Raw genomic sequence first — 22,100 nt, forward strand, 5'->3', positions numbered from 1 at the left:
GTTTTTCGTTTAGTTTTTCGTTTAGTTTTTCGTTTAGTTTTTCGTTTAGTTTTTCGTTTAGTTTTTCGTTTAGTTTTTCGTTTAGTTTTTCGTTTAGTTTTTCGTTTAGTTTTTCGTTTAGTTTTTCGTTTAGTTTTTCTTTTATTTTTTGTTTAGTTTTTCTTTTATTTTTTGTTTAGTTTTTTATTTTTTTGTTTAGTTTTTCTTTTATTTTTTTGTTAAGTTTTTCTTTTATTTTTTGTTTAGTTTTTCTTTTAGTTTTTGTTTAGTTTTTCTTTTAGTTTTTGTTTAGTTTTTCTTTTAGTTTTTGTTTAGTTTTTCTTTTATTTTTTTGTTTAGTTTTTCTTTTATTTTTTTGTTTAGTTTTTCTTTCATTTTTTGTTTAGTTTTTCTTTTATTTTTTCGTTTAGTTTTTCTTTTATTTTTTTGTTTAGTTTTTCTTTTATTTTTTTGTTTAGTTTTTCTTTTATTTTTTTGTTTAGTTTTTCTTTTATTTTTTTGTTTAGTTTTTCTTTTATTTTTTTGTTTAGTTTTTCTTTCATTTTTTGTTTAGTTTTTCTTTTATTTTTTTGTTTAGTTTTTCTTTTATTTTTTGTTTAGTTTTTCTTTTTTGTTTAGTTTTTCTTTTATTTTTTTGTTTAGTTTTTCTTTTATTTTTTGTTTAGTTTTACTTTTAGTTTTTTGTTTAGTTTTACTTTTAGTTTTTTGTTTAGTTTTTCTTTTATTTTTTTGTTTAGTTTTTCTTGTATTTTTTGTTTAGTTTTACTTTTAGTTTTTTGTTTAGTTTTTCTTTTATTTTTTTGTTTAGTTTTTCTTTTATTTTTTGTTTAGTTTTTCTTTTATTTTTTTGTTTAGTTTTTCTTTCATTTTTTGTTTAGTTTTTCTTTTATTTTTTGTTTAGTTTTTCTTTTATTTTTTGTTTAGTTTTTCTTTTATTTTTTTGTTTAGTTTTTCTTTTATTTTTTGTTTAGTTTTTCTTTTATTTTTTGTTTAGTTTTTCTTTTAGTTTTTTTTTAGTTTTTCTTTTAGTTTGTTTTTTAGTTTTTCTTTTAGTTTTTTGTTTAGTTTTTCTTTTATTTTTTGTTTAGTTTTTCTTTTATTTTTTGTTTAGTTTTTCTTTTATTTTTTGTTTAGTTTTTCTTTTAGTTTTTGTTTAGTTTTTCTTTTAGTTTTTGTTTAGTTTTTCTTTTATTTTTTGTTTAGTTTTTCTTTTATTTTTTGTTTAGTTTTTCTTTTATTTTTTGTTTAGTTTTTCTTTTATTTTTTGTTTAGTTTTTCTTTTATTTTTTGTTTAGTTTTTCTTTTATTTTTTGTTTAGTTTTTCTTTTATTTTTTGTTTAGTTTTTCTTTTATTTTTTGTTTAGTTTTTCTTTTATTTTTTGTTTAGTTTTTCTTTTATTTTTTGTTTAGTTTTTCTTTTATTTTTTGTTTAGTTTTTCTTTTATTTTTTGTTTAGTTTTTCTTTTATTTTTTTGTTTAGTTTTTCTTTTATTTTTTTGTTTAGTTTTTCTTTTATTTTTTGTTTAGTTTTACTTTTAGTTTTTTTTTAGTTTTTCTTTTAGTTTGTCTTTTAGTTTTTCTTTTAGTTTTTTGTTTAGTTTTTCTTTTATTTTTTGTTTAGTTTTTCTTTTTTTTTTGTTTAGTTTTTCTTTTATTTTTTGTTTAGTTTTTCTTTTATTTTTTGTTTAGTTTTTCTTTTATTTTTTGTTTAGTTTTTCTTTTATTTTTTGTTTAGTTTTTCTTTTATTTTTTTGTTTAGTTTTTCTTTTATTTTTTGTTTAGTTTTTCTTTTATTTTTTGTTTAGTTTTTCTTTTATTTTTTGTTTAGTTTTTCTTTTAGTTTTTTTTTAGTTTTTCTTTTAGTTTGTCTTTTAGTTTTTCTTTTAGTTTTTTGTTTAGTTTTTTTATTTTTTGTTTAGTTTTTCTTTTATTTTTTGTTTAGTTTTTCTTTTATTTTTTGTTTAGTTTTTCTTTTAGTTTTTGTTTAGTTTTTCTTTTATTTTTTTGTTTAGTTTTTCTTTTATTTTTTGTTTAGTTTTTCTTTTATTTTTTGTTTAGTTTTACTTTTAGTTTTTCGTTTAGTTTTTCTTTTATTTTTTGTTTAGTTTTTCTTTTATTTTTTGTTTAGTTTTTCTTTTAGTTTTTTGTTTAGTTTTTCTTTCATTTTTTGTTTAGTTTTTCTTTTATTTTTTGTTTAGTTTTTCTTTTATTTTTTGTTTAGTTTTTCTTTTATTTTTTTGTTTAGTTTTTCTTTTATTTTTTGTTTAGTTTTTCTTTTATTTTTTTGTTTAGTTTTTCTTTCATTTTTTGTTTAGTTTTTCTTTTATTTTTTGTTTAGTTTTTCTTTTAGTTTTTTTTTAGTTTTTCTTTTAGTTTGTTTTTTAGTTTTTCTTTTAGTTTTTTGTTTAGTTTTTCTTTTATTTTTTGTTTAGTTTTTCTTTTATTTTTTGTTTAGTTTTTCTTTTAGTTTCTGTTTAGTTTTTCTTTTAGTTTTTGTTTAGTTTTTCTTTTATTTTTTGTTTAGTTTTTCTTTTATTTTTTGTTTAGTTTTTCTTTTATTTTTTGTTTAGTTTTTCTTTTAGTTTTTTTGTTTAGTTTTTCTTTTATTTTTTGTTTAGTTTTTCTTTTATTTTTTGTTTAGTTTTTCTTTTAGTTTTTGTTTAGTTTTTCTTTTAGTTTTTGTTTAGTTTTTCTTTTAGTTTTTGTTTAGTTTTTCTTTTAGTTTTTGTTTAGTTTTTCTTTTATTTTTTGTTTAGTTTTTCTTTTATTTTTTGTTTAGTTTTTCTTTTTTTTTTGTTTAGTTTTTCTTTTTTTTTTGTTTAGTTTTTCTTTTATTTTTTGTTTAGTTTTTCTTTTATTTTTTGTTTAGTTTTTCTTTTATTTTTTGTTTAGTTTTTCTTTTATTTTTTGTTTAGTTTTTCTTTTATTTTTTGTTTAGTTTTTCTTTTATTTTTTGTTTAGTTTTTCTTTTATTTTTTGTTTAGTTTTTCTTTTATTTTTTTGTTTAGTTTTTCTTTTATTTTTTTGTTTAGTTTTTCTTTTATTTTTTGTTTGGTTTTTCTTTTATTTTTTTGTTTAGTTTTTCGTTTATTTTTTTGTTTGGTTTTTCGTTTATTTCTTTGTTTAGTTTTTTGTTTAGTTTTTCTTTTTTTTTTTTGTTTAGTTTTTCTTTCATTTTTTGTTTAGTTTTTCTTTTATTTTTTGTTTAGTTTTTCTTTTATTTTTTGTTTAGTTTTTCTTTTATTTTTTGTTTAGTTTTTCTTTTATTTTTTGTTTAGTTTTTCTTTTATTTTTTGTTTAGTTTTTCTTTTATTTTTTGTTTAGTTTTTCTTTTATTTTTTGTTTAGTTTTTCTTTTATTTTTCGTTTAGTTTTTCTTTTATTTTTTGTTTAGTTTTTCTTTTATTTTTTGTTTAGTTTTTCTTTTAGTTTTTTTTTAGTTTTTCTTTTATTTTTTGTTTAGTTTTTCTGTTATTTTTTGTTTAGTTTTTCTTTTATTTTTTTAGTTTTTCTTTTATTTTTTGTTTAGTTTTTCTTTTATTTTTTGTTTAGTTTTTCTTTTATTTTTTGTTTAGTTTTTCTTTTATTTTTTTGTTTAGTTTTTCTTTTATTTTTTTGTTTAGTTTTTCTTTTATTTTTTGTTTGGTTTTTCTTTTATTTTTTTGTTTAGTTTTTCGTTTATTTTTTTGTTTGGTTTTTCGTTTATTTCTTTGTTTAGTTTTTTGTTTAGTTTTTCTTTTATTTTTTTGTTTAGTTTTCTTTTAGTTTTTTTTTAGTTTTTCTTTTAGTTTGTTTTTTAGTTTTTCTTTTAGTTTTTTGTTTAGTTTTTCTTTTATTTTTTGTTTAGTTTTTCTTTTATTTTTTGTTTAGTTTTTCTTTTATTTTTTGTTTAGTTTTTCTTTTATTTTTTGTTTAGTTTTTCTTTTATTTTTTGTTTAGTTTTTCTTTTATTTTTTGTTTAGTTTTTCTTTTATTTTTTGTTTAGTTTTTCTTTTATTTTTTGTTTAGTTTTTCTTTTATTTTTTGTTTAGTTTTTCTTTTATTTTTTTGTTTAGTTTTTCTTTTATTTTTTGTTTAGTTTTTCTTTTATTTTTTGTTTAGTTTTTCTTTTATTTTTCGTTTAGTTTTTCTTTTATTTTTTGTTTAGTTTTTCTTTTATTTTTTGTTTAGTTTTTCTTTTATTTTTTGTTTAGTTTTTCTGTTATTTTTTGTTTAGTTTTTCTGTTATTTTTTGTTTAGTTTTTCTTTTATTTTTTGTTTAGTTTTTCTTTTATTTTTTGTTTTGTTTTTCTTTTATTTTTTGTTTAGTTTTTCTTTTATTTTTTGTTTAGTTTTTCTTTTATTTTTTGTTTAGTTTTTCTTTTATTTTTTGTTTAGTTTTTCTTTTATTTTTTGTTTAGTTTTTCTTTTATTTTTTTGTTTAGTTTTTTTATTTTTTGTTTAGTTTTTCTTTTATTTTTTGTTTAGTTTTTCTTTTATTTTTTGTTTAGTTTTTCTTTTATTTTTTTGTTTAGTTTTTCTTTTATTTTTCGTTTAGTTTTTCTTTTATTTTTTGTTTAGTTTTTCTTTTATTTTTTGTTTAGTTTTTCTTTTATTTTTTGTTTAGTTTTTCTTTTATTTTTTGTTTAGTTTTTCTTTTATTTTTTGTTTAGTTTTTCTTTTATTTTTTGTTTAGTTTTTCTTTTATTTTTTTGTTTAGTTTTTCTTTTATTTTTTTGTTTATTTTTTTTTTATTTTTTGTTTAGTTTTTTTATTTTTTGTTTAGTTTTTTTATTTTTTTGTTTAGTTTTTCTTTTATTTTTTTGTTTAGTTTTTCTTTTATTTTTTCGTTTGGTTTTTTGTTTAGTTTTTCTTTTAGTTTTTCTTTTAGTTTTTCTTTTAGTTTTTCTTTTATGTGTTTCTTTTATGTTGTTTGAGTTTTTCTTTTATGTTGTTTGAGTTTTTCTTTTATGTTTTTTGAGTTTTTCTTTTATGTTTTTTGAGTTTTTCTTTTATGTTTTTTGAGTTTTTCTTTTATGTTTTTTGAGTTTTTCTTTTATGTTTTTTGAGTTTTTCTTTTATGTTTTTTGAGTTTTTCTTTTATGTTTTTTGAGTTTTTCTTTTATGTTTTTTGAGTTTTTCTTTTATGTTTTTTGAGTTTTTCTTTTATGTTTTTTGAGTTTTTCTTTTATGTTTTTTGAGTTTTTCTTTTATGTTTTTTGAGTTTTTCTTTTATGTTTAGCTTTTATGTTGTTTGTTTAGCTTTTATGTTTAGTTTTTATGTTTTGGTTTACTTGTTTATTTTTTAGTTTAGTTTTTTTAGTTTAGTTTTTTTAGTTTAGTTTTTTTTATTTTACTTTTACTTTAAATGTATTTTTTACTTTTTGTGTAATTTTCATTTACTTTTTTTTGAAGTTTTATTCATTTTATTTTATCTTTTTAGTTTTTATTGATTTTTTTTAGTTTTTGTGTATTTGATTACGTCGTATTTTTAAAAAATGACTACACCTAGGTTGAAAATAGGTCAGCTTACTTAGATATCTCCCCCCCCATGAAAAACACATACAAACGAAGGGGTGAACCTAAGGTCAACTGTATCTTTGTCTTGAAAGTATCCGCCCATTGGCTGATTAGGATGTTAGGATGGGCACGGTGAAATGAGAAAGCTGGTTGGCTAAAAATCAATAGCATGTCCGTATATAAAAACCCGAGCTAACCACAACTCTTTGCATAAACCTGAATTCTCAAGAGAGTGAAACATGGAATATTCTGTGTGTAGCTTAATTACCATATTTTTATAACTTTCTACCTAGCTCTACTTATGTATTGAGCACTGTTGAAGTAAATACTTAAAATTTACACATAAAATTATATTTTCATATATTAATTTATGTGATAAAATTTAATTAATTGTAATTTAAGTAGTCGTATATATATATGTGTGTTTGTGTGTGTATATTTATATACTTCTACGTATAGAATTTACCCCTTAACTAATTAACAGCTGCTATGTGAAAGGATAGGTAAGGTAGACTGCATATCTTTGTTGTAATCTTCATAAAGAAACCTGGAAGTGGTGCAAAATTAATGTTACCTGTCCTGGGACAGGTAACATTAATTTTGCATAAAAAGAGGTTGGTACCATTTTCGTATGAAGTTTGAAATAGGATGGTTAGGGTTATCATACGAGACGGTTTTGCTGCAGTTGTAGGTTGAGTTTAAACCAGATTATTGCAATGTTAGTTCTGCTGAACTTTAGTATGGTATAATTTGAAAATATAGGAATTTCTTCTAAAATCCTTTAATATTTTTATACAGAAGCGGTTATCAACTGATGAAATTCAAAGGGAACTAATGGATATAGACAGTAAACTGACAGGTTTGGAGCTGAGGGGCCGACAATTAGAAGATACCATTCGAGCAGGTGAGCCAGATGAGTTTCAAAAGACAAGTTATTTGCAGTGTCGCTCGTTTTATCATTCTTTGGGTCTTGCGCTCTTGCGTACACTCTCTTTCTCTCCCATCCATTCACTCTCTATTGCTCTGTTGAACGGCTATTTCATTTTATACATCCTCTCTCACTCTCATTCTCATTCTCTATTGCTATGTCGATCTTGATACCCCCTCTCTCTATTGCTCTGTCAGTCTCTATCCCCCCTTTCTCTCTCTCTCTCTGTCGATTTCTACACCCTCTCTCTCTGTCGATTTCTACACCCTCTCTCTGTGTCGATTTCTACACCCTCTCTCTGTGTCGATTTCTACACCCTCTCTCTGTGTCGATTTCTACACCCTCTCTCTCTCTCTCTCTGTCGATTTCTACACCCTCTCTCTCTCTCTGTCGATTTCTACACCCTCTCTCTCTCTCTGTCGATTTCTACACCCTCTCTCTCTCTCTGTCGATTTCTACACCCTCTCTCTCTCTCTGTCGATTTCTACACCCTCTCTCTCTCTATATATATATATATATTGTTCTGTTGATTTTTACACGCCCCTCCCCCTCTCTCTATTGCTCTGTCAATCTCGACATTTCCCTCTCTCTACTGCTCTGTTGATATCCTCTTGCTCTGTCTTCCCCGTCACCTCACTTGATACTTCTTCTCACTCTTGGGTCTCTTGCTTGATAAACCCTTTCTCTATACTCCCCGCCTCTCTTTCTCTTTCATTCTCTCTCTTGCTTATCCTCTCTTTCATTGAGGCCTTTTCAAGTAAGTGTCGATTTCATTATATGACATCATTTTACATGAGAACATGAAAATGCCCAATAAATTTACATTGTCCAACAACAATTATTTTGGCGTCGCTCAATGTTAAATAAGATTTTATTTTTACAGATTAAATGTTGTGACAAAAAAAAAAAAAAAACGATTTCCAAATTTTACGAAAATTTGATCTTGTCCGATTCAGAATTATGAAACCATCGTCTGTGTAATTTTTGATTAGATAAGATGGACAAATGTTGTTCTATAACGGAATTGTCGACATTATTTGAGGAATGGCGCATATCAATCCATTCACATATCTTGGCTGATATCTGTTGCTTCAGCCTCTCTTATTTGATAAGTAATATCGCTTACATATTCCAATCCAGTCAAAAACTTTTTGAAAATACATTAAGCAAAAATAAAATTTGAATTAATTTTTATCAATTAGAAAAAAAAATATTCTTCTACAAACATTTTAATCAAAGGTCAATTAGTTAAATATTAAATTTTTGTTGAAATTCCAAGAAATGTTTTTGTTTGTTTTAAATAAACTTATCTATTTTTATCGCATTTGATAGGGTCTCGCATGAAGGTTTACTTCACAAGATCTCCAGTTACGGAATAGCTGAAAATGTCTTAATTAGTAAATCCTTTCTCTCTGATAGGTTTATAAGAGTAGTGGTTGATGAGACGATATCAATGCTGGCATCCCTCGGGGTACCACTCTGGGTCCAACTCTCTTCCTGATCCTATCAATGATCTCCCAAATCACATTCTTAGATCATTTGTAGACATTTATGCAAACAACAATACCATCTATGCCATCACTTTAAAGGGTGGAAATGTCTAAGATCTCTCTGACCTTGAGAACATAGTGCAATGGGGAAAAAAGTGGCTGGTTAATTTTAATGCCTTGAAAACCAAGCTTAATTCAAATGAATGGCTCTCATCTTGGGGAATACCATGTTTAGAAAAGCTTCTGGGTTTGACCTTCACTCCTAATCTGAAATGGAGTACATACATCAAATCCGTTGCCAAAGTCGCTTAAAAAATGGTTGGATCATTCTTCTGCTCCAGTAAATATCTCCCTGCTGATGCAATCCTCTACCTGTATAAGAGCCAAGTATATCCTAGGATAGAACTACTCTTGTCACAACTTGACAGGAGCTGCTCTGCATGCCTTATCCAACCTTGATAGAATTCCAAACTGGCTTCGAAACCTGGTAGGTGATGCCCTTTTCTTTTCCCTGCACACAAATGTTGCGAGCGAGCTTGTCTCTGCTCTATTGTTATTTTCATGGCAAGTGTTCGACTGAGCTCCAATCTATGGTTCCTCCCTCGCCAAACATTTACGAAAAACGTTCATCTAGCTAAAACTACTATCAACAATTCTGCTCACTCTCTATTTGTGCCTAAATCTGAACATGGTTTCCATGAACAAAGTTTCTCTCCTAGAATTGCCTGCCTGCACAACTCCGTTTCACTTGCCTGCTTTCTACAATATGGTCGTCTTCAAGTTCAATAGAAATAAGCTCTTCCTAAGCTGTCCCCTTAAATAATCAGATCATACCAAATTTTCACTGTCGCTACACTGTTGTCCTGATGAGTACCGTATACTCATTAACCTTATCCTTGAGTGGCCTTCACGCCTTGATGACTATTGACTCTTGTAAGCAAAAAAAAAAAAAAAAATGAAAATCCTTGACAATTGGTCCGACAGTGTGGTTTTCTTGTCGTGGGCTGAAGTATCGTTTTGTTCAATTCTGTGGAGTTTCACTCATGAAGGCTTTGTTTTATCTCATTTAGAAGAAGTTAGTTTACTGCTAATCGCCTAAGGCGCTTCTCCCAGGGAATGCTGATGGGGCTGATCAGGCAATTTCCGAATTTCAGAGTACACTTAGTACATTGGCTTTTTAAAACCTCACCTTACTTGACCTTGTGTCTAACCTTCTTCGTAAAAAGGAGACTTCATTGGTCTGGCCACGCTACTTACTGCAATGCAGTTCATCCACAAAGCAATAGCTTCATAACCACTCCAAGATTTGCGAAGATGCTCGGGAGATTAGCTGAAGATATGGTTACATACCATCATAGCCAACATTGAACATACTTTCAATCCACAGCTGTACAGTGTTCAATACTGGTCCCAGGACTGGCTTCCCATAACTATCTTGGCCACTGCGGACCGTTGTGCATGGTCTGCATTCACCTGGGATGTTGTGTGATCTATCCTGTGTGAATCTCGTCAAGTTGAGTCTGCAGGGGAGGTAAATAAGCTTACAGTTGGTTTAATTTTTTACATTTTTCTTTAATTGGTGTTGACAGAAAATGACTTATGGGCAAGAAATTTATTAAAAAAAAAGTTAAATATATTCATTATTAAAAAAAAAACAATTATAGTAATTTATGAAAAAATTAAATATATTCATTATTTAAAAGAAGTTATAATTATAGTAATTTATAAAAAAAATTAAATATATTCATTATTTATAAAAACGGTATAATTATAGTAATTTATAAAAAAGTTAAATATATTCATTATTTAAAAAAACTTTATAATTATGGTAATTTATAAAAGTTAAATATATTCATTATTTAAAGCTATTATAAATCTTTTTGCTGTCAGAAAATTATTGCATATGAAATCAGTTAATCACTTACATAATTTTCATATTACTAATAACGTTAACGTTCGTATTTCCTTGCCTTCCAAGATGGCACAAGGTAAGTCAGCAATGTTAAGTATTTGCTTACCTGACCATTTGTATAAACAATGAACCTTGGGATTTTGGATTTTTTATTTCTAAATTCCGTAATGTTACTTCGAACATATGACTGTTTGTTTGGGTGCTTGTCCAGAATTCAACCTAATTAAAAAAGAAAAAAATAATAAATGAATACAGAAAAATCTTTGTACATACCCATCACAGAACGAAAATGTCATATTCCAAAAATCATAAATTGATCAAGTAGATTTTTTAACTAAGAAAATCAAATCCTTTGATTAAGCAAAGGTGGTGTATCTTGGTCTGCCATCTTTAAAATTCATTGCTAGTTACCTTCCCCTTAGCAACCTCTCCAGTAATAAAGATCAAAATCAGACTTGCATTGGTTACAGTTAATAGTAAATCACTAAGAATCGTTAAAAAAAAATTCTTTTATATAAAAAGAAAACCTACTTGCTCAATGTATGTAATTCTTTTGATTAAAACAATTTTGTTGTGATTGTTCTGTACATGATAAAGATTTGTTTATTAGGTTGAATTCTGAACAGCAACCTTTGTTTGTTCTGTCAGTAAAAAATAAAAGAATGTTTTTTAATTTGGTGGATTCTTTCTTTGTGTCTACCTTCTTTTTTCCTTGATACATAAGCTTTAATTTCATCATAAACTGAAAATATATAAACCTAGACAATAAATTGAGCAAAATACAACAAATAAATAAAATATGCAGATGCACAATATGAATAACATACCAAACTTTCACATTTCTTTGAAGGTATACAAATTATGTTCATTCAGATCAACAACACCAGAAATCATTTGAATTGTCAAATGGGTCGCAAAAGCATATTCTCTTGGAACAATATTGAGACTTTCAAGTTTGGTGTGAACAATGAGGTTACTCTTGCTTTGCATTTCAAGCGTAATGAAACCACATTTAGTGAAAATGACATTAATTTCAAAACGGTTCAGTTATTGTTTTAATCTTAAAACCTCTCTCTTTCAAAGAAGTGGAAGTGTTGGAACCTTACAAAGAAGGTTAATGAGGATTATGCAACTTTTGCAAGCAAACTAAATAGTCATTATGATGACTACAGGTTATCGGAATTAAATGCTAATAAATTAATTCCACATGCTCAACCGGCGTTGCTTAAAATACTTTGAAAGAATATGTTTTTAAAAGAAAGATATCAGTAGCATCTCAAGGGAGACAACTACTTATGAAAAAGCGCATAGTACTATGTTTTATTACTGAGTTATAAATCAGTAGTAAAACAAGGGATGGAATTCAATCCACACATTCATTACTTCTTGGTGGTAGTTATTTCCCTTGAACGAAGACTTTCATCATTAAGAATAGTAATTTTACTTTTCATTTGATTTTTTTCAACTGAACAGTTTCTAAACTATTGCAGAAACCCCTCTTCTCCGAACCTGTCATCACTCTTATATAATACTTACTTTCTTAAATAATATTTACCAACATAAATTTATGCCAGTTTTGCTGACTGATTTTCCACTAGAACATCGAATTTAGTCTTGTCTAATTTCAAACCTCATTTCATTAAAAATATATTGTCCATTATTTAGCCTAATTGGCATGATGCATGAAGGAATATTGTGATTTCCAATATCCCCAATTTTTTTTTGCTTGTATAGATTGGTGATTTTTTTTTTTTAAACCAATGCTTATAAGATATATAAAATTACATACTTATGTGTCATGCGGATAAGCATACATTCCATACGTGTCATGCGGATAAGCATACATTCCATACGTGTCGTGCGGATAAGCATACATTCCACACGTGTCGTGCGGATAAGCATACATTCCACACGTGTCGTGCGGATAAGCATACATTCCACACGTGTCGTGCGAATAAGCATACATTCCACACGTGTCATGCGGATAAGCATACATTCCATACATGTCGTGCGGATAAGCATACATTCCACACGTGTCGTGCGGATAAGCATACATTCCACACGTGTCGTGCGGATAAGCATACATTCCATACATGTCGTGCGGATAAGCATACATTCCACACGTGTCGTGCGGATAAGCATTCATTCCACACGTGTCATGCGGATAAGCATACATTCCATACATGTCGTGCGGATAAGCATACATTCCATACGTGCCGTGCGGATAAGCATACATTCCACACGTGCCGTGCGGATAAGCATACATTCCACACGTGCCGTGCGGATAAGCATACATTCCACACGTGCCGTGCGTATAAGCATACATTCCAAAAATGACAAAGTGATCCAGTAGATGTTAGAAATATTTAAAATAAAAAAATCAATCTGAATTACATTCCCAAATATCGTCTGTAAAGATGTTTAACTCCTAATTTAAGTTTAGTTATCACCCTTGTTTGTTACACTTAATTGGTTCGCAGATTCCATAATATAACATACGATAAAACTCAATAATTTGATAAATTTTATATTTACTTGTAATTATTTTTCCACTGGATCATTTTTTTTTTTGTCATTTTTTAAATGTATACTAATTTCGCTTTGATATGTAAGTATGTAATGTTTTCACCTGAAATGCATTCGTTTAAAAAATCACTAATGTAAACAAGCAAAAATGAAAAAAAACAAATTTTTTTAATTTCATTCATATTTTTTCATACACAGCTTCAATCTGTGAAAACTTTATGAAAGTGAGAGCTTTAAATTCCAACAATTTTGTATTCAATGTTTAAAAATGTTTAGATGGAGGGAAGTTAACTACTTGCACATGTTTCCAATTACCATTACAAACAACAATTGATGTATCGTGTTATTTAAATGATTAAATGTGCATTTTTTAAAGTTTTTTTTTTGTTTGTATAACCATTTGCTTGACCAAAATACAAGATATGTAGAAAGTTAAATTTCTATCAGTGTTAAATATTTCAAAATTATTTCTGATAATCTTTCCTTATTTAGGTAAACTTTGAAAATTATTGCTGATGTTTTTTCTTCATTAAAATAATTTTTGATAATTATTACTGATATTCCTATTGAAATAAACTTTGAAAATTATGCTTATACTCAAAATTTTCTGCTCTTTTTGACCTCCGGTTTTTATCCTGCTGACTGGACGACGGAGACAAGCAAGAAACGGTTCTTTCTGGTTTGGATAACGTTTTTCATGTTCAAAATGTCTTTCCTATCTGCTTGACCATGTTTAATTATCCAACCAAATTATCAGGAGAAACCGGAACTCAAAAAGACAATCTTGAGTATAATCAAAATTATTACTAATATTCTTTACTTATTTAAATAATCTTTGAAAATTATTGCTGCTACTTTTTCCTTATTTAAATTAATTTTGCTCATCTATATGTTGTAAAAACATGCAAACAGATTTCTTAAAAAAAATGTCTATTTCAAAGTTTTGACATCTTTTAAACCACTCTTATGACAATGAAAAATTTCATATCGTTTTATGGTTCACTTAGCATAATTGTCAGTGTTTGCCTGGGAAAAATCGTGCCTCCTCAATACTTCAATGTTGGGCATTCTTAAAAACGTCAACAAAACAAAAAAAAAAAACGGATGAAAAAATAATATACAACAAGTAAATATTACCAAAGGCAACATAAAATAATTTAATTTAAAATGTTTATTTACTTTGAAACAAAAGTAGTGTCAAGTGTTTTTAGTTAAAACAAAGAAAAATGGCCATTTTATTATAGTGGCCCAACAATAATCGCTCAAAAGTTAAACAAAATACTGGTAGAATATTACATTTTGCATGATTAATGAAAAGGTTTTGGTAAAATTTCATTTTTATTACGTGGCTTTTTTTTTTTTTTTTTTTTTTTAAATTAAAGATGCATCCACATATCTCTGCAAGAATTTTTTTTCCCTCCATATGTCTGTTAATCTGCCATGTTTCAATTTTATAACTAAAAACATACATCTTTAAGAGCAGGTAATTCTGTTGGTACAAAAAAAAAAAAAAAAAGCAAACGGTAAATGTATATCTTCTGCGATACACGTATTGTAAATGTGTTTTATATGTACATTTTTAGTTTTATAAAAGATTAATATTTACAATGTATAAGGTATGACCTATCTACAAATCATTTAATATTTTGCTTTTAAATAAGATGAAACCGAGTTGATTTAAAGAAATTGGCATTTTGATAAATTTTTCTTTTTCTTGAAAACCTGTTAAGTATATTTTCTTTGATTTTCTTGACATTAATGGCGAGCAAAACCAACATGTTCACAACCTGCTCCAAGTGATACGTATTTAAAATTTCAGCGACAAATTTTCACATCTCACTTTTTATTTTGTTTCTTTTTATTGAACCTAATTTAATCCATTTCAAAGCCATTTTCTTTTTGGGATTATTTGCTATGATGTTTATATTTTATCTTTATCTATTTTCTTTTATTTTTTAAAAAATTCTTTCCTTTCAATATACACGAGGGACTTTTTCTATTCACTTAACATCACTTTTCCATTGTTCAGGGGTCAAAAAATTTTCTGATATTACACAACCTCTCCAATTCAGCCGGTGCAACAGTCCAACTGTCTGTAAATACCACTCTGTACGGTCTTGACCAATCACTTGCTTCCAACGCGCATAAACTTATGAATTGGAAAATGATTGTCAAATTAGGCATACAAAGAGGAATAGAAAGTGGACCTTGAGTTTATTGTAATTTTTGCTCCCCTTATTTTATCCTTTAGTCCTCACATTCCCTGGGCAATATTTCTGACAAAGATAGAAGAATCATTTTCTGAGTTGGAATCCATACATCTCGTTGGCGTAGTATTTTTTTTTTTGTTCTTTACATTAAGTGGCTTCATGCCTTGTTTGGAGTGATTTCCAAAGATAAAGTGACTCTTGGCCTATAGGATAGGGGTGTAATTTCTGTTTTTTTCTCAGTCAGTGCAACTGTTTTAGACGGAGATAATTTTTATTTTTGTCCAAATCCAGAGAGACTGCATTGGGAGAGCTGAATATTTGCCACATTAAAAACTGGCCTTATGTTTCACTCTGCCCTCGTGGGGAGGCAATAAATAGGGAGTAAACTAAGCAACTGAATAAAAGATTTCCATTACGAAAAATGTAAGAATTTTTTTTTATATGGAACATGTTTTCTTACTCTCTACACTGGAAATTTATTGGCAAAAAATGCTTCAAATATTAAATCTGCCGCACAATTAGTATCTTTATAGAAAACGCTTTTTGTACAAGGCAGATTTTAATATTTTGTCAAACTCATAGACTGCACTTACCTCCCCTTGATTTTAAGAACTCCACTCATTTACTGATGATGATAAACTTGTATAATTGGATAAATTGTATTTTTACTTGTAATTATTTTTTAGTCGATTATTTTTTCATAACTTTTACTAATTTTCACATGTAAGTATGCAATGGTGTTTTTATCTATAAAAAAAAAAAAAAAAATTTTTTTTTTTTTTTAGATAAATTTTTTAGAAAATTTTTTTTTTTTTTTTTTTTTAGATAAATTTTTTTTTTTTTTTTTTTTAGATAAATTTTTTTTTTTTTTTTTTTTAGATAAATTTTTTTTTTTTTTTTTTTTAGATAAATTTTTTAGAAAATTTTTCTTTTTTTAAATCCTGTTAGATTGCATAAGGACCCTAAATACTTATATATATTTTTCTTTTCGGTTTCAAACTCACTCATGCAGTTTTCAAACATTTTTATCACTTCAAAGAAGAAATAGTATGTTTTGTCAATTTAAATGTGTCAATTAGTTTTTGTGATAAAAGTTATTTTCAAGGAAATGCTCTTGGGAAATTAGTTTAAATTTTTTTTACTTTTCTACTCGTTTGCGTTATTTTCTGGGATTCTTGAAACCTAATTGATCTCATTTTGTCCATGAACAGTGTTTCTGACAAAGAGGAACAAATTGCTGTTTTCTTGACCCATATAACACTCTACTTTTTGATCTTGTATTTTATTATTTTTTTTTAACTTACATTAATTACCTTCTTGCTTTGTTTGGAACAATTTCCATTCTATATTTTTATTTGTTGATATTGTGAAATAAAATTAAATTTGGTTAATAATTAAAAAAAAACAATTTGAAAGCATAACTAAAAAATGTTTCTGCTTCAGAAGTGTAAATAAATAAATAATAATATTAAATAAATTAAATTAATAATAATAATAATAACACCCCACAATTATCTTCATTGTGAAGTCACTTGTGGAGATGATCGTGTACTGCTTCGGCAATTTCTGGGACTAACTTCATTTGTTGCTTTTGTTTTATTTTAAGTAAATTGTTTTTTTAACATGAAATAATTTTTAAAAATTGTGGTAATTTAAAAAAAATTTTTAATTTTTTTTTTATTAATGAACAGTTTCATTGTTCGATTGATTATTTTTAATGTCCAAAATTGTCTTTTGTAAAATTTTGACTTAGTCAATGATAGTTATCTCATGATTAACGATCGGGGTGACATAAGTGTCAGCATTTCTAAATAATTTTTTTTGGTGGTTCTACAGAATTGGGACGAGATTTTGTAGTTAATAAATGGAGGTTTCAGATTAAAAAAAAACAAAAAACAATGGTTTCAATTTTTTTTTTTTTTTTTTTTTGTCAATTCTAATAAATTACAATGGTAGCTCCCAAATTATGCAGTCGAAATTACCTGAATATTACTGAATTGTTAAAAAAACAACAACTTTGTGTTAGCAGGTGAAAAATTGCTGCCATCTTGTTTAAATCAAATTCTCTTTTGAACTTTCCTGTGTCTTACGATTGTTTTCATCAAATTCTATTTTTTATTTTCTTTAATAATTTTCTACCTTATCGATTTTCGTAATTTTTGGATATATAATAATCTTAAAAATATGAGGAATACGTAGATACCATTGTTTTCATGTGAAATTCTGTTTTACGATTTCCGAAATTTCGTCCCAATAGTGTAGAAGCGCCATTTTTTTTTAATGCTAATACATCACAAATGAGTGAACTAAAATAGTTTATGACTAATTTCTCAACAATATTTCCTTTAAAATAACAGTTAATTATCTTGCATGCTTCACTGAAAATTCCAAATGTTTTTTTTTTCTTAATAATTTTTGGGGATCGGTCATTCATTTTAGCTCATATCTATACGTTGTGAAAACCTACAGAATTGTTAGAAAAAAGAAAAAAAAAAGTAAAACGGAAGAAAAATTGTTCATACTCAATTTTTGCCATTTTCAGATAACTACGAACACTAATCAGGACACAACAAACTAGGGTAATTTACTATTGTGGTCGAATGGCGTTTATATTATTTGCAAATCCCGATGTTGTGTGCTGCATGGCATGGCTAGACATTTGTTGTGGCGCGTTTCATGTCAGTTATCTCCCCTTTTGTACGATCCATCGCGCTCCCTTAGTGATCTCCCGTTCCACGCACATTTTCTGTTTTTTATCCCAAGTATTTTTCTTGCACCTTTTTTTAAGATGCTTTTTTGTTTTCCCCCTCGAATTGGTAAAATTGGCTGTCATAAACGTAAGCGCTTTTAGATTAATTTAGATTGTTTCTTTTGAAGTTCCCTCAAGAATCATTTGGTATTTTCTCCAAACATGTCATGCCCTCGGCTTGGATCAGATTGGAGTGCAGTTATATTCAATCTCATGGGGGGAGGCTATTCCTAGTCGCAGTGGCATATAGAGAAGGGTATGTTTACCCTGGGCATCTACATTTGCGGGGGGGGGCATCCCCTTTTTTCCTATTTCTCAGCATTAAGCTTTGAGCCTTTTAGGTAGGCAATCAAGAAATTGATGCCTAACATCACCAAACCTTTGCATGCCACTACTCCTGAGACGCCTGGCCCTACCTTGGAAAACCCCATCCCCGGATGAATCCAGATAAATTCTCTGAAGTGGCCATTTATGCTATTTATTATTTTTCAATATGGCAACCATTTTTTAATGATATTCAAAATTTTTGTATTTGAAAACTGTGGTTCGCAAATACAAAAATACTCTCACGCAATTATGTACCCTTAAATCTGTCAAAATACTAGAAAGAAATTCAAACTTGAAGAATATTCATGAATTGATGTCCTAAGACTTATTAAAATTCCACCGAAATCGAAAGTTTATGAATTTTTATGAAGAGCTTCCATCCCCTTCTTATTTCTTTTTCATCCCAAATTTGGACCCATTATGGCGACCAGCTGTGTTTTAAAATTTCTAATTATCAGCTAATTAGTTTAGGCATAAATCCTGTACATAGAAATATATAAACATATATAATTTCATGTAGAAATAAGATCCAAGATGAGAAAACAGTCCAAATAATACACAATATCAATCCTTATTTCAAAATCTTGTTTTTTTTTTGTGTGTGTGTGTGTGTGGGGGGTACTTTTATTTAATGTTACTAGCAACTATATGTGCCCTCTTGGTGAATGTGTTTTGCTAGTATTAACTAATTTAATATGAAAACAAATAATAATTGAAATTTATCAAAACTTTGAGCTGGAAACTTCTCTCATCACTTGTATTTGAAGTTGACATCTCGAACAAAACCATGCATTTTGTATTTTAGCTGAATGAAACCAAGTTGCATATTTTGGTTCATAGTTCAAACAACACCTGGAGCAATGGCAACTTCGATTTTTTTACCTTAGATTCAACAACGCTAAATAGCTTTGCTGAGTAGAGTCTGTCTTTAAGTACATTTGACAGAAAAAAGTTGAGAGGGCACATCTGAAAAACAAAATGGCCATTAAAGCGGTCCATCCCGGTAAATTCATCTACCAGTCAGTCTCACAGGTGCACATGATGGATTGATGTTTCATCCTGCTGAAAGTACAGACCTTCTGTATTATCTTGCTGTTGCAATAATGACAAACATTGCTGTTGTAACATAATATATATAGTTATTTATGGGTAGACCCTATGTGTGTGTTTACACACACACACACACACATATATATATATATATATAAAAATAAAAATTACAATAAGTTTACCAAGGTAATCAAAAGGGTAAACTTAAAATATATGATAAATATTAAAGAGTTAATATTTACAAGTAAAGTAATCTCAACCAGATGTAAAAGCTCAATAAAACCGAAAAGGAAATAGAGCTTATAATATGAACAAATGATTAATAAAACATGTTAAAAAAAATCTTGAAAAAGAGTTAAAAACATATTTAATTTTAAAAAGGGAGCACAAGATAAGTGGAAAATCCGATCCCGCATTTTGCTAATTCCTGCCCTCTGATGAGAAGGAGAGTATTTCTTCGAAACTCTGTGGATTAAGGACTATCCACTTATCTTGTGCTTCCTTTTTAAAATTAAATATGTTTTTAACTCTTTTTCAAGATGTCTTTTAACGTGTTTTATTAATCATTTGTTTATATATATATATATATATATATATATATATATATATATATATATATATATATATATATATATATATATATATATATAAAGTTCTTGAAAGCATCTTTAAGATATTTGAAATTAAAAAAGACAAAATGCTTTTCAAACCATGTTTAGGGTGAAAATATATTTAAAATCATTAGCTCCACTATCCAACAATCATTAGGTTGCTTTCATGGCAACTGAGAAGGTTAACATACTTGCAAGTCGGTTTGCCTCAAACTCTACATTGGACACAGCAAACGGCTCTCTCCCTGATTTTCCTTTGCAGACAGAAACCAGACTAGATGATCTGAAAATCACTCCTTCTCAAATGCATAATATCATAAAAACCTCAAAAGCATGTGGACCCGATCTCATCCTGGCTGTACTATTAAAAAATTGCTCCATTGAAGTTTGCTCCAGTTTTCTCCAAACTTTACAACAAATGCCTTAATGAATTTTGCTTTCCTGACTGCTGGAAAGTTGCTTCCATAGCACCAGTTTACAAGAATTCTGGCAAAAGAAGTGACCCATTAAATTATTGCCCCATTAGCCTCTTCCCTATCTTGGCCAAGGTATTTGAGTCCATAATTAATCAAGCTCTAGTCCATCACCTTGCTGCTGTGAATCTTCTGTCCGACCAACAATATGGATTTAGGCAAGCCCATTCTACTGCAGATATCCTGACTGTAATCTCTGAATGTATATACCATGCACTGGATAAAGCAGAGGAGGCTAGGGCTACGGCCCTACATATATTGAAGGCTTTTGACAGGATATGCCACAATGGTCTTCTCATGGTATTATTGGACGAATACTTCACATAATTAAATCCTTTCCAAATAAGAGAAGAATCCAGGTTGTTCTCGATGGTTGTACATCAAAACAATATGATATAAATGCAACTGCATTTAAAGGCCTTTATTAGATCTTTATATTCATAAACGACCTTCCTGATAAAATTGTTTCTGAGATGGGTATATTTGCTGATGACACCATGCTCTATAACAAGCACATGGAGAAAACGAATGAACACATATCCAAGGCAATAGCAGAAACACTAGTTGAAGACCTCCAATCAGTAGTTGAACGGGGACAAAAATGGATGGTGACTCAGATTAAGCTTGTTTCCTTTAATAATTGCAAGAAACCTTCTTAACCACCAATAGTTATGGTTAATGATAAATTACCTAAAAGTACTTCATTTAAACTCCTTGGCTTAACATTCACATGGAACATAAGTTGGAACAGATACATCGAGGGCATTTCTGCGGCTCTGCGAGGAAGGTGGGTTCTCTCTACCATGCTAGAAAATTACTTACACCTGAAAGTATCCTGTACCTTTACAAGGCCACCATTCGACTATGTATGGAGTACTGTTGTCATGTTTGTACTGGTGCACCTGACAGGGTTCAAAAAAGAGTCACCAACCTAACGAGTCCCAAACTGTCAGCAAGGCTTCAGCCTCTCTCCCATTGACGAAATGTTGTATCCCTCTGGCTTTTTACAAATATTTTAATGGTAGATGCTTTAATGAACTACAAACCTTTGTACCTCCTCGACGTAAATACTGCCGACAAGCAGCAAAATCCCACCCCTACACAGTAGAGATTCCCAGATGCAAGAAAGTCTTCTACTCTAATAGTTTCTTCTCTAGAACTGTTAGATTTTGGTATTCATTTACGGGTTCTTGCCTCCTTGACAGTACTGACATGCAGAAGTTAAAGTGTAATGTAAACAAACATCTTGCTTCTCAACTCCCTACACAGTATCCTTGCAATTATGTCCCAAATAGTAGTCCCTCCTACATCAAAATAGCACTGTGCTTTGTCTGTGGTGAAAAAGAAAAAAATAATTACCTTAAAAACTTTGTAAAGATGTACTTCATTTTACTTGCTTAATAATATCTGACTGCTGCCACCAACAACACGAGATAGACTTTCTAATTATGATAAAAAATGGAGGTAATTCTTTCATACATATATATATATATATATATATATATTTGTATTTATGTAAATACAGTCATATCTTGCTACGATGTGCAGACCGTTTTAATTATTAAGATAAGAACTTTAATTTTTGCTTATTGCCAGTCGTGGCATTTTTCTCTTAAAATTTGAAAAGGTCTTGAACCTTTTTAATTTTTGTATTTTAATTTTTCTTGTCTGATAAAATCAAATATGATTGAGACGGTCTGTACATCGTAGCAAGATATGACTATATTTGCATAAAGAATAAAAAAATATAATTTGCTCTCTTTGATTGAGTACTATCAATGACCCTTGTTAAAATTGAATTATTCTTAATTTTTGGATATCTTTCTACCTGGAGATATATATATATATATATATATATATATATATATATATATATATATATATATATATATATATATATATATTAAACTCATAACTTATCAATCTTATCTTTTAATGAATGTTTACATAAATAAGTAAATATATTCATTGACATCTTGGCAAGTTTTTTGTTTTGCTATTGAGTTTGGTGAACTGATTTTTTTTTTTTTTTTTTGACAGCAATTTAACCAATGTTTTTTTATTATTTTATTTTTTTTATTGTTGCCATTTATGTAATGGTCTTTTATTTTTTTTAGATTTGCTTCCTTAAGTTTGTTTTAATCTTTATTTTCAATTTTTTTATCTCTTAAGTTTTGGTGTTCATTTATTTGATTGTCAATTTCTTCCCAGTTTTTTTTTATTATTTCGTTGCACTCCTTTATTTTATGCCAGTTGTTTGTAGAGTCCTTCGCTATGCTTATCCCATTGTGATTTGAGCATCGTTAGTTACCCCCCCCCACTTCGC

General features: G+C 27.8%; 1 protein-coding gene across 6 annotated transcripts in view; it reads left to right on the top strand.

Moving 5' to 3' along the window:
* Positions 1-22,100, top strand: part of LOC145293310 (uncharacterized) — a gene marked incomplete at its 3' end in the record, with an annotated part of 166,094 nt that overhangs the window by 107,089 nt on the left and 36,905 nt on the right. For all 6 annotated transcript variants that reach the window (XM_080139956.1, XM_080139955.1, XM_080139957.1 and 3 more), the window contains 1 exon segment: positions 6,297-6,402. In XM_080139956.1, coding sequence (XP_079996082.1) covers positions 6,297-6,402 — 106 coding nt within the window.

Source organism: Euprymna scolopes, chromosome 14 (assembly GCF_053919585.1).
Source record: "Euprymna scolopes isolate OS-2025 chromosome 14, ASM5391958v1, whole genome shotgun sequence".
NCBI lineage: Eukaryota > Metazoa > Mollusca > Cephalopoda > Sepiida > Sepiolidae > Euprymna > Euprymna scolopes.